General features: G+C 42.6%; 1 protein-coding gene across 3 annotated transcripts in view; it reads right to left on the reverse strand.

Moving 5' to 3' along the window:
- Nucleotides 1-843: 843 nt before the first annotated feature.
- Nucleotides 844-14084, reverse strand: part of LOC119178160 (dual oxidase maturation factor 1) — a 328683-nt gene continuing 315442 nt past the window's right edge. For all 3 annotated transcript variants that reach the window (XM_075888330.1, XM_075888294.1, XM_037429336.2), the window contains one exon: nt 844-6115. In XM_075888330.1, the coding sequence (XP_075744445.1) occupies nt 5803-6115 (313 nt within the window). In that variant the 3' untranslated portion in view covers nt 844-5802. The remainder of the gene's footprint in view (nt 6116-14084) is intronic.

Below are 14084 nucleotides of genomic sequence, written 5' to 3' on the forward strand. Positions count from 1 at the left end.
AACCACAACAGTTAGGTCCAAAGAAGCTATGCCCCTAAAAACACTGTTTTTATGCAATCTGAGTCGTCGGGGTAGCACCTACCAAGATAGCAAGGACAGCGCCAGCTTGACCTTCTTCTCTTGTTCTTTTATCTAAGTGGCTGATAAGAATCTCCCTTTTCCGTGTTTCCTACATTATATGTACAGCAATGAAAAAGTTCTGCCTTTCCCCTAAAGTACATGCAGGCTAGAGCTTAAGATCTTGACATTCATTATGCCAGTTCCTGATTATGCATTAGGAAAACTTACATGCTGTTGCGAACCTGTGCTCGAGTCTACAAAGCGTAGAGCCATCGTCAATCCCAAGCTTTTCTCTGAGGGTTTCCAGCCAAATGCACTGAGGCAGTTGCTTGCAGGAAGAAAAATGACTCGAAGACCTGTGTCCTCCTTAGTGTGTTCTACTAGAAAGTATTCCTCGCAATGTGGAACCAAACATTTTAGGCAAGCACAATTCCTATGTTTAGAGCATCCAGACATGTGCTCTTTTTCTAGCAACGTTGCTCGAGCAGTCGTGTTCAAATGGCATGCGGCTTTTTTGAGGAACTACCTATTTTGGATCGCTTAATCTTTTGGTGTTTGCTAGTTTTGTCTCATTCTTGCTGAATTTGTAATGCCACAAAAAAAGTGGACATGCTATCTTTTATGGGAGCGTATTCATGAATGTTGCCAATTTCTAACTGATGCAATTTTATGAAAAACCCTTCGTTATATTACACATCACGGCATAGCGTGCATCAATTCATGTAGTTTCAATGCTTCCAAGTCTGAATAAATGTAGACTGGCTTTAAGGAAGGAACGCAGCATATGAAAACATCATTTTTATTGACAGTCAACTGATAACGTACAAAATGACATCGAAAACAAAACGCGACCACAGTCTTAAAGTTAGAAAACCAATACACTCCTCGCATCAGTTGTTCTGCATTCAGAAGACGTACTCGATGACAATATTTGCTGATAGCTTCTGCAGCTGCCAGCACATGGACAATGTACGTCTGGACTGATCGCAACGGCAGTACGTTTTTCTCCCAGTTTTCTGCTGGGTAGTGCGACCAAGTCTTAATAGCCTGTGTGCTAGTAGACACAACAACAAAGTTCTCAAAACACAATCTGAGCACGTCAAACGCAGAATGACAGTACCAGTCATTGACGCTTGCTGTTCTCACATAATAACAAAGTGCACCATCATGTTCAGTGTATGTGATCACTCGTAGTACCACTTCTCGCTAACAAGCTTATCTCAGACACAGTATAGACTAGAGTCATTTATCACGCACTAATTCAGGGGCCATTTTTTACACAACACAGTTTGCGTTTCTCGTACACGACGGGCGTCACGTAAAGACAACTCCTCGAGTGCCAGCAATAAATAACATACATGCACAAGCTGTAGGTGGTAGCAAAACACAATAAAAATAACCAGACGGTTACAGAACATCCAAATGAATTCGATGACTCAATATTATTACAAAGCCATGAAGACTTACATGAAAATCAGAGCTCCTTTCGCGAACCATAAAAAAACACTGTACAACTACTATGTTGGTGTATTCAGCAACACAAATTCGCAACAATCACTCTTCGTACTCACCTGCAAGAAGTCATTGACGAATGAAACAATCATTTCTGATCACATAATTGATAGGTCTCACCTTCCAGGCCGTATGGCTGAGAAGCGACCAACGTGAAGTCCACCCTTTCAATTTTATACTGAACTATTGCAGGATTTCTTGGCATTATCCCGAAGCCTGTGAATTTCTCACAATGGTATGTAGTTAAACTCGATCTAACAAAACCCTATCTTGCCAATTTCCTGATCCGATGAAGAAATTTTCATTTCCCAGCTGGTGCATAAATGGTTCAATGGTGTGAAGAACTAGAATTCATGAACTATCACGGCACTACAATTTATTTAGCAAAGTTCATTCAAAAATATATGAGCGAAAATGCGACAAACTGCTTCTTATTTTGGCACAGACGAGATTTTCGTTGAGCGCGCTCTGTGTTGTTACCAAATTAGAACTTCCAGCCCCCCTAGTCACGCCCCCTACATTTATCCTGACTAGGCTGCCGCTGCGCCTATGATTGAATCGTTGGTAGCGCTTTCAAGCACCAGGAGTTCCTTGTTGTCCCCATACATGTTCCTATACTTTGGTTCCTTTCCTTAATCATTGGTTTATGCGACCGACCTTTCAAACTTAATTGCTCTGCATTTGCACATCAGCCGCTCACCATAGTCTCCCAGTACTACAGTTGTATCACCCTCACTTGGGAGGACCAGTGTACCCTTGCTCACTTTTCAGACCCCCTTAGTTGAAAAGAAAAAAAATACTTCAGCAGCTTTCAAAACTTACTGCTAGATTGCAATTTTAGATTCTGAAAAAGTTTCAGCTTCATTTTCAGTGTTTTACAAGCCTCAAGATTTAACTAAATAATTTGACTACAGTCACACTTTTGCCAAACCAAGTTTATACAATAGTAAGGCCTATTCAAAGTACACAAGATTCATGGAAAGCCATTGTTTTGACCTGCTATAAAGCAAGCCTGTCGACTTCTACTTGATCTGCCTTGGGTACTTACCTACACTGCTATCTATAACTTGCTCATAATATTTATCGCAACGTGCAATATTTAGGCAATCACAAACCTTTGATTAGTATTTTAAGGTGTTTCAGCATAACTGTGCGCATATCAAGTTTCTTATAGGCCTTGTATTATAATAATGTGGAATACTGAAATCCCTGTGCTAAAATAAAGTCGACTTTCCTTGAGGCAAGCACTAATATCCGATATTTTTGATACTCTATTCCAATAGTTGGTTTTTTGACTGCACAGCACTTTCATTTTTCGAAATATTCAAACAGCACATGACTTTAAAAGACTCGGCAAGTGAGTTTTCATTGCGACAAGTTCCGCTTTTTGGTGCGCTTTAGAAGGTGTTGTTTTGGCATTCTATGGTAAAACGCAGGGCTTCATATTGTGCATGCTGGCAATTACAAATCTGCATTAGAGTACTAGAAATGTAATGATGCTTGCCACCGAAACAAATGGGAAGTCATGAAAAAATTAACAAGAAATCTATAAAACATAGAAAACCCAGCATTTGTATATCGGTTATGCAAAGATAACGCACCTACAGTGAACATCATGCCTATCACTTGAGCCTGTTGATAAAAAATATAATAATAATATTAATAATATTTGTTTGGGTTTAACGTCCTTAAACCATGAAATGATCAATAGGTATCATTATGGTGGGCTGTGTAAATTTTGACCGCCAGGGGTTAACATGCACCTAAATCTAAGCACATGAGACTTAAGCATTTCGCTTCTATCGAAAATGCAGCCGCCGCACTGGGATTCAATTCAGCGACCTGTGTGTCAGCAGCCGAGTGCCTTAGTACCTTCACCACCAGCAAGAGTCTCTGTTGAAAAAGCAAACTTGGAAACTTAAACTGTGTCACCATAACTAACGAAACTGCAATGGGGTATTTGGTGGGTAGTTGTTTCTGTTGTCTTAAAGAATGGCTATGTGCACAATGATGCAGCTGTTTTCTGAACATAGCACAGAGCTACTCGTCCTTCATTACAAGATCTAATAACTGCACATGACGTACAGCCAAGCACAATACAATGCATGAATTTGCCTTGTACTTCCAGTACAACCTTGCTTTTTCATGTCTGATTTGTAGAACAAACATATAACGCGAAAGTCTGTAGTTATACTAGTAGCCTTATTTAAAAATATCCAAAGAATATTCACTTCTAGTGGCACATAGTTTTTATAATTCGAATTTGCTTTGAAGTTAGAAATTTCACATTCACACACTTCAAATTTCAACAATTTGCTCACTTATAATGCACAGGTATCTGACACACAACAAAAGCTGTATCAGGCAGGCACGCGAATTCTACACCAAGGTAGCAGTAACTTGTCACAGCTATATTTTTTTCAAAGACCTGCTCTTTAGAAGTTAAACTTATTTTAAAACACACTTTTGAGTGCAGATGTTAATATGGAAAATATATAGGGCATCACAGCCTGCGGCATACTCAGTTTTTCAGAAAGGAAAAATATAATGGCGCAAAGCCTTGTTTTGCCTATCGCCCATACTGCAAGAACAGCCCTTGCAGTGCCTGCCACCAAGTTTTACAATGCACAGTGGTAAGAGGTCTTATGGCGCACGGCACGACAGAAATATGTATGAAAGAGGTGCCCTTGTAATCGTTGTGGATGCAAGCAAGACGACTTGTTACAAAAGGCTACCATGATGAGTCATAAATAACTCTTTTACTTTGCTGCTGAATCGTCTTCATAATGTATAATACAGTGACTATCTCCTGTTTTCTAGGCACCTGCCTATCTGGTAGTTTGATTATGAATATTTCACCTAAAACACAGTTTTTTCATTTTTCGTGTACATGTTTACCAAACCTATTATATTTATATATAAGCAACTGTCATCGAGACAATGAATAAATACAAATGACTGGTTGTTACTCGATCATTTGATCCCAACCATCGCAGCGAAAAAGCACTTGCTTCTAGATGTTGACTTTGATAGGAAAGACGAAAAGTGCCTGAATTATGTCTTCGAGGTCGAATAACAGCTTGTAATCACAGCCTGCTTGGCATGAACCATGATGGTCGCAAGACTCACGTCGTTTTGTGTGTCCCTTCTTCGTTCCATGGTTTGCGACCGTGCTTTATTTGCGACGCATTCGCTAGAAAAAATGTTCCATCTTTCACTGTCACATCTATAAACTTTTTGAAATTGACGCCTGACTAGGCGAGAACAGTTGAAAATCACGCATAGTATAAATTTAGTGGTTGCTGCCAAGAAAAGCATGAATAACAGACAAATAAGAAATTCGAGATATTGTAAGCCAACTAAGTTTTTTGTTTCTGAAGCATAGAAGAATTTTCGTAAATTATGAGGCATTACGAATCAAAACCATCATCTCTTTTTGAGGCTTGAAACAATTAGGACTGCTTTAAGATTTTTATTCACCCAGGTTCACCAACATGCGACTAGATCTGAGCACACAGGCACTTTACAAACAAGCAAGACACTAAAATTTGACCATTGTGGTCACTGATCACAGCTTTGTGCCTGGAAGCATGATGGCAAGGTCGCTAAGACAGTGTGTTCTCACAGGTGACGCCCTCATTTTGATTGCCGTTTTACACATACAGATATGCTTGGTTCATGTCAAGTTTGCTTTTACTGCAATTTCAGGTGCCAATTTGGCACAACACATGCATCTACAAGTCATTGTAATTGCAATGTGAAGCTTGTACTGAGAATGAATCATATGACGGTGAAAACTTTGGGTAAGATAAAAGAAAGGAGGCTTAGTGTCATGAGCAGTTGAAGGGATGTACTTAGAATAATGGGTTCTCAAGCAGATGTTCCGCATTATGACATCAAGCAAAAACTAGTAAGAAGTGTAGGACCACCAATGTGACTTCGTGAAGCTATACTTGCGTTCTTTCTCTTTCTGTACCCGTAAAATGTACCGAGAGAGTTATTTTGCAAAACTTGGCACGCCGAATACCTCAAGTGTCGCAGCTTCGAAGCGCCACGAAATGTGTGGTAGCCTCGAGCTTCCTAAGCATATTTAAAAAGGCCGACCTGTGTTTGCATGTTTGTAGGAGCATTTTTGGACTAGGCAGCACCTATATGCACACTAGAAATGTAGTGGTGGATGACACATCTGCGCAGCACAGTGTTCTCGAATCGACAAAGCGGCAAAAAATGTCACCACTTGGACGAGTCGGTGTGCATGTCTATGCTGATGTCCTTGACGTTAAATCCAATGCTAGAGCCGAGGACACGCCTCTTGGCTGCCACAGAACCAGCCGTAGATCCTGCGGGGCTCTGTGCACGGTCGGCGAACTTGCCGAAGTCCTGCAACGTGACGGCACGCTTGCCGTCAACCATGACACAGCCATCGTCGCTTTCCTGTTCAAAGGCAGCGTTATCAATACCGTCTTCTGTGTCATCGATTATGTGCGTGATGGAGTCCCCATCTTCACTTCCAAGTTGGTTCAGGCCACTCGAGGAAGGACCACTGCAGGATAAAAAGGATGTATGTTAGCTGACAGAATTAGGTGGGATTCAGTCAAGCCAAGCACCAAGCTAGATTTTGTACAGGGTACTCCATAATAAACAGTACTCACACAATCAAGCCGGTGATAAAAAAAAAATGCGTGCAATCAAACCATTCTTCATTGCAGGTCGACATGGGTCCATTTACTGATGCTGAGACCAAGCCGCGATCAAGCCTGAGTGTGTAATATCTTGATGAGCTTGAGTACAACAAGTCCGGTTAAAAAAAAAGTAAATGTAAAACACACTGAGGCTGAATCCAAGTCTAAATGAAAATATATTTCTTGATTTAATGTCAGTGCGCTCGACATTTTTGCCGACTTATGGCCGTTATTCATTATGAGAAAACAGTTGATGCAACCTATATTTCAGTAGACAGGTGTCCCGGCATCAAGGCAGCGAGCAACCATATACAAGAACACGGCTGTTGTGCATCATCTTCTGTTAAGCAAGCCATAAAATTTCTACAAAAAAGAGCTAAACACAAGGAGACACGGTCTCATCAATGCTAATCACCACCCGCTCAGAGGAGTTTTTCGGGGCACTGTATTTCGAACAGTTAGAGATACAAAGGAACGAAGAGTAGGTTCACATGGGGTATTCGCACGGGTAGAAATCCTCTGTGGGCAAAGGCAAAGCAAGATGATGTCAGCTCATGTGCAGATTTCTCTACTAATGCGCCCCGCTCACACTGATGAGGCGCCAGTGTTACCAGAGTACTTTGGTAGCTTAGATTTATCGCTTGTTTCAGCAGCTACTCAGGGCGAAACAGCTGCATTCTCAAACAGTGTTGTGAGTGGCTGCAAACTGCACACTCGATGAAGCTCTCAACCAGAGCAAGTGCAGCAGTGTGGCCAAAAAAACAGCTGCGCGAAATCTACTATATTCCCCATAAGGGAGGGATAGTTTCCCCTGTCAGTCAAATGTTCCCCCGTCTCTCACGAGAATACATGAAAAGGTTGTGCCTGCTCTCTATTGTGGGACGTCTTTGTAACGTGATTTACAATCCTCCTTTCTCCCTTGAGGATTTATCCTCTGTGTGAATATGGCTTTAGTAACCTGTGACTTGCTAATTGGATCGCCTTATTGAGTAACTTGGGGGAAGAATTGCAAATTGTCTATACACAATTGGACAAAGAACTCTTTTTATGGCATATGGCTTCACACAGCGAGTGAAGCAAAGATCACAAAAATAAATGAACAACAAAAGCGCTCCTGTTTCTATGTTTTTGTGTTTTGTGTTTATCGTCTTATTCGCTGTGTGCTGCCACATGCTGCAATGATCAACCAACAAACCCACAAGTACATTTAAAGCAAGAAAAGCTCAATGGTTGGACTGATATTTATTACGCAGAAAACCAAACTGATGTCTAGCAGTTTCTGAAGAGCACAGTGCTTTGCTATAGATAGCGAGACACTGGAATTCGTTAAAAAATACATATAACTATGAGAGATAATGACTGCAGAGGCATACTGCGATACTGAACAAGGGTGTCTATGCTGGCTAGTTGGTATTTCATTGCAGAATTTTTCATTCCTAGTTAGTATTTTCATTGCAGAACTCTGAGACAGAGAAGTGCAGTGGCATAAAATTTCAAGCTTGTGATGTGGCCTTCTCTATATAGCTTGGCATTCTTATGCTTTTATGAACAACATTTGTACGAACGTAGTGCCGAAGCTATTTCATTTTGATGTCAATTTGCATATGAGGGCGCAACGCGACATTCAGCACCCTGCGATGTTCACAGTGCTATATATGTATGACGCGTCCCAGGCGCTGAGTGACAATGCGCTCCTAACAATAGCATCTACTATCTCAGTATTTTCATCATGGTGCCGATTGGTGGCAACGCCTGGACGCAGGTTCACTTTTATTGTTTGCTTGGCTTTTTTCGAATTCTGCGTCTTCACCGCGCCACATTGAGTGATATGTGTAGCGCTCGTCAACGTGTTATAATTTAAGAGTGCCGGCTTAACAGAATTACATGCTAGCATGTCACAAAAAAGTTGTGCAAGGCGCTCACAAGTGACGTTTCTAGTACCACAAGAAAAAATCTACTGTGTAGACCACTCATAACATAACCGCTTATAGTGCAGAACCGCTTACAATGCGGTCTTTTCCTACTCCCATTTACCCTCCCATAAAACCCAGTGTATATGCATACTGCTTATTGTGCAGTCCCGCAAGATGAAAGGCTGGTTATAATGCGGTTGCCAGAAATTGTTTGTGACAAACACGGTAGTGAGTGCGCTTTCATAAGGAGGTGCGCTGGGTGCACCAATGGGGAGTGAACGATGAGCAATATTACTAGAACCAGGTCAGTTCCGCAGCTCGGCGCACGTGTCAGCACAAGTGGCTCACGCGTGAACTAATAGCGCTGCTGTTCCGTTTTACTTCACATGCTGCGCTGCGCGTCGTGATGCGCGTGTTGCCGCTTAGACACGACATCACGTTTTCGGCACTCGCTTGCTTCTTCGAGCCATTATTTAGTGAACTGTCGTCTCTTATGAAAAAGTTCCAACTTGTGACGAGAGACAACAATAAACAGTGTTTTCTTATTGTGCCCCGAGCTACAAAAACAAAACAAAAAGGCCAGGCCTGCACGGAAAGCGCAGAACAGTCATAGCGAAAGCTAGAAGAGCAGCCTTTCAGAGCATTTTCTAAACACTCATTGGGTAACTGCTGCAAGCACTTGCTGGGTATCCACTACGGCATCATTAATAAAATTGTTAGAGTACTAGGCCGATATTCCCAATGCTATTTTTCGTCATTCTTCTGAGAAGCGTGGTATCCGCAAAACTATAGTGAGAAATTTTGTGCCAGTTGTTCGTGCAGTGGCTGACGGTGGTGAGGAATTATGCCTGAAGTGGGTATGCGCCACCGTTTAGAGCTGAACAAAAAACAAGCTTTTGTGATGGGTTGCAGCATTGGCCACTCGTTACACTATTCCCATTGTGTGACGACTGCTTGTTTTTTCGCTGTTTGAAAACGCTTTATTGCTTTCCCGACATCAAGCCTGCCTAATGCAAGTTTGCAAAGAGCTCCCAATCACAGGCGTGGCTCAGTGGTAGAATACTGGGCTGGCACCCAGCGGACCCGGGTTCGAGTCCCACTGTGTCATCAGTACTAAATTTTTTTTCCTTATTTCGCACGATGGGTTTGGACACCAGCAGCTGTGGCTGCGGACAACTATGGATCTCGTAACAGCTTTCGCTGTAAAACGTGAGCATAAATGACACCAATCACACTTTCTTTGAACCAACCCGAGATTCTGATGAGTTTAAAAAAATTGGGGGACCTTTAAGATTCACCTTTAAAAGTCGAATGTGATAGCGATGTCCTGTACCATTCACGATGGTTTTGGACACCAGCAGCTGTGGCTGCGGACAACTATGGATCTCGTAACAGCTTTCACTGTAAAACGTGAGCATAAATGACACCAATCACACTTTCTTTGAACCAACCCGAGATCCTGATGAGTTTAAAAAAATTGGGGGACCTTTAAGATTCACCTTTAAGAGTCGAATGTGATAGCGATGTCCTGTACCATCCACGATGGTTTTGGACACCAGCAGCTGTGGCTGCGGACAACTATGGATCTCGTAACAGCTTTCGCTGTAAAACGTGAGCATAAATGACACCAATCACACTTTCTTTGAACCAACCCGAGATCCTGATGAGTTTAAAAAAATTGGGGGACCTTTAAGATTCACCTTTAAAAGTCAAATGTGATAGAGATGTCCTGTACCGAGCGTACTTTAAACTCTCAATGCACAAATTATTTTCAAACTTTCTATGCACTCAAAACTTGGCCTTAAGGAAATATGCACAGTAACGTGTGTTCCTCTTGAAGTGGGTGACCGGCTTTAAATAATCAAGCCATTATGGTAATCGCATGTTCTGACTTCTGATAGTAATGTACCCTTGTACTACGCATTATTACTGCAACAATTCTTGTGCATTTCTAAGCAGATGGTATTATTTTCACTGTATTTAAAAGCAGACATGTGCCTTGTAACAAGAAAAAGACTGCAGTACAACAACTTGATAGCAGAAATGATGCACACAGTAGTACAAAAATAACTGAAGAATAACACCCCCGGCCAAGACGTGCGAAAAAGAGTGAAGAGACTGACAGGGGATCTATAGAATTGTTTTTCTTCAAGTTACACACGAGCACATTGCCTGTAAAAACGTGGCTGATACACAAGGGCAAATTTATACCATGAACGTATCAATCTCCTTCATTGCATGGAGGGCACCCGCTTGAAATGGTCATTTCTTGATGTCTATGCCATGGAGAAAAGAAATTTTGGGAGGGGTGTGGGGTATCGGCCCGGTGTGTCACTCCTTGGCTACGCTTTTGTGTTGGCGTAAACTGCACTCTGTGTAACAAACCGTAATCGATTTCACACGTGATCATTGACTCCTGGGATCCAATATTTATTTAGGATGTGTTACAAAGTACATTGCAGAAATATCTGCCAAGAACACCCTATAGAATTCGTTATCTATAAGTACAAAATGAGGGTGGTGTTTCATATGTTATGATATTGTTACTGGCCCTTTACACTCTTTGGGTAACAGGCTTGGCCATGGATCCTAAAGCAAAATCGGCACGGGAAGCCTTCTTGAATGTGTAACACATGTGCACGAGATATATTGAACCTTGAATGAACTTCCAGATTGTATGGAAGTGTGATGGCTTTCATCACACTGATGGAGTAGACCAATGTGGTTTTTATGAAGATAAATTTCCTAATTTTGAAATAAGATGTCATAAAAAAAAACAGGCATGTAGCTGTATGGTAGAACGCCCACTTGCTGCGCAAACGCCTCAGGTTAGATCCCCACTGTGACCCACAGTTCTGAACTTTATTTTATTTGAATATTTTCGAATTTTTAGGTCACGTCCAGGATGACAATTTTTCACTCACAAACAATTATGTCGACGCCGACGCCAAAATTTCCACAAAACGAGCTTTTTAACGATGTTGCGTAAAGAGTGGGAACAGATGCTGAGCTGCAAGAATAGGCGGCTCACTCGCAACTCCAACGTATGTGAGAAGCATTTTGAGATGGATGATGTTGAAAATTATTATAGGCACATTATAAATAGAACCTAAATATTCCTACCCTGAGAAAAAGGGGTGCCCAGGGCATTGCCTCGCTTTTCTCCCGGTTTGCCAGAGTACATGGCCACAAGTGATGACAAGAACAAGCAGGTCACAGAACAAAGTAAAAACTTGCGGTGGTGATCTTATGCCAGAAAATGAAACTGGGCTGTCATGGAGTAATTTGAGTGATTCTTGCGACGATGCTTCACTGGGTGTCTCAGAGGTCACACAGCTACATCATTCGCGTTCAATGAAGTGATGAACGTCTCATTGCCTTCTACGTCTCGACGCTAAGAATTAATCGATGACACGTGTGATGTTTTACACTGCAGAACTCTTGTGCCAGGAGGACTCCTAGTTTAAAAACTTAATGTTGAACGAGGTGGCAGCTGCACTATTTACCGCTACAACAAAGTGCACAAGCAGCCGTTGTGCACTCTGACCGCTTTCGCAAATTTGGGAAGCTTCTAGGTAGACAGCCTGAACATCTGTAGAGACATACTGCCAGCCTAGAATGGGCCAACCACTGTTACTGTTCATCATAAACACTGCACAGTGTTAACAAAGTGGCCCACTTGCTTTCTCTGCAAAGGTGGTGAGAACCAGAATACAAAAGGTTCGCAACCTCTCAAAGAGGTTTGCCTGTGCGGCTGCCACAAAAAGGAACAAAGTGAGGAGATCTTGGCTCTTAAGCGGCAGCTTTCCACAGTTTTGAATGAGGGAATCGAAGGTGCTCTGGCTTAGCTTCTTCCTCTGCTAAGGTTGTCGTCATTAATGACATCACTGAAGGAACGAGTGCTGAGTAATAAACAAGTGAAAGTATGTGAGAGAGATGGCTACAGTTTAGCCATCTCTCTCACAAGAGAATGCTCTTTCGACAAAAATGACAAGTATCTATGCGTTAAAAAAAAATGGGACTACGACCAACATGGATTCATAAAGTGTTTCTATGATAGCACAGCGGCCATTTAGTTAGGAAATTTTACAGGCCAATGAACACCGGGAAGAACATGAAAGATTTTCAGCTGATTGAAAAATTAAACTGCACTTAAGACGAGTCACCAGAATAGAAGGACGACCACAAACTAACTCGTCCCATGCACTTCTCTTCTTGCGTCTACTGTAATTACTTGAATCTAACGCGCACCTTTTTTCCGGTTAAGCGAGTTCATAAATCGCATGGGCGTTAGAATTGAGTACGAAAAAAAAATGAATACGGTCATTTCATTGCCATCGGCATTTTCAAAATGACTGCCCCCTGAAAGAAAAGTCACCGTGTGTGCAGAAACGGACGGAAATCGGGCCGCATCACGGTCGTTCGGAGTTCCAGAAATGTGCACGCGGGACTGGCAGAAACAAAAGCAGAAGATTGTGTAGGTGTTCTGTGAGATTGTCGACAGCAAAGCTTCACGCAAAGGCTTCAGTGGACCACAGCAGGGTCGTCTTTCGCAAATTGAAGAGCTGCTCGGCGAGTATGTGCTTGAGCAGCGAGCGGCCCATGGCGACAGAACTGCTCCAAGTGCGGGCTATGCAGTTAGCCTTAGAAAAAGGGCTAATGCGGAGCCAGTTGAAAGCGAGCAGGTGCTGGCTAAGTAACTTTATGAAGAGGAAAGGCTTTTCCCTCTGAAAGCAACGGGCATATGCGAAAAGTTTCTGGAGGAGTACGATGAAAAGCTTCACAGTATTCAGAGGTTCGTCCTAAACTTGCGGCACAACAACGGCTACCTGCTTGGGCAAATCGGGAATGCCGATTAGATGACTCTTTACTTCGACATGCCTGGCACCACGTAAATCGGGCTGCATCGCGGTCGTTCGGAGTTCGGGAAACGTGCACGCAGCACTGGCGGAAACAATAGCAGAAGATTGTGTAGGTGTTCTGTGAGATTTTCGACAGCAAAGCTTCACGCAAAGGCTTCAGTCGACCACAGCAGGGTCGTTTTCCGCAAATTGAAGAGCTGCTCGGCGAGTATGTGCTTGAGCAGCGAGTGGCCCGTGACGACAGAACTGCTCTAAGTGCGGGCTATGCAGTTAGCCTTAGAAAAAGGGCTAATGCGGAGCCAGTTGAAAGCGAGCAGGTGCTGGCTAAGTAACTTTATGAAGAGGAAAGGCTTTTCCCTCTGAAAGCAACGGGCATTTGCGAAAAGTTTCTGGAGGAGTACGATGAAAAGCTTCACAGTATTCAGAGGTTCGTCCTAAACTTGCGGCACAACAACGGCTACCTGCTTGGGCAAATCGGGAATGCCGATTAGATGACTCTTTACTTCGACATGCCTGGCACCACAACCATCGAGAAGAAGGGGGCGAAGCAAGTTCGCGTGCTGACATCGATCCACGGTAAAACTACAGTGACGGCAATGCTCTGTTACACGTCAGATGGGCACAAGCTTCCACCGTACCTCATATTTAAATGGAAGACGCTCCCGAAAGGAGTAGTTTTTTCGAGTGATGTGATCGTGCGGGCCAACGAGAAAAATGGGTGCCCGTTGCAATCGATGTCTTATTTATGTTTTTTTTTTCGTCGTGGAAACCAGGTGCGCATTACAATCGAGGGCACGATAGAATCGAGTAAATACGGTAGTCTTTAGCAAAGTTTATTTTTCTAATCATGTTTCACTAACTAGCACCCAAAACAAGCTTCTCGTGCCCGACCGATTCCGCCCAAAAACAACGTTCCGGGGACTGTCAAAAAAATTAAAAAAAGAATAATAAGTTCCCCAATTGTGAAAGGTTCCTGAATTTTAGTGATGATTATGAAGCAAATGCTCCAAAAATTTTGGTTTTTGAAGCAGTTGAGTTTAGTGCACAAGTGTCAA

This window comes from Rhipicephalus microplus, chromosome 1 (genome assembly GCF_043290135.1).
Source record: "Rhipicephalus microplus isolate Deutch F79 chromosome 1, USDA_Rmic, whole genome shotgun sequence".
Lineage (NCBI taxonomy): Eukaryota > Metazoa > Arthropoda > Arachnida > Ixodida > Ixodidae > Rhipicephalus > Rhipicephalus microplus.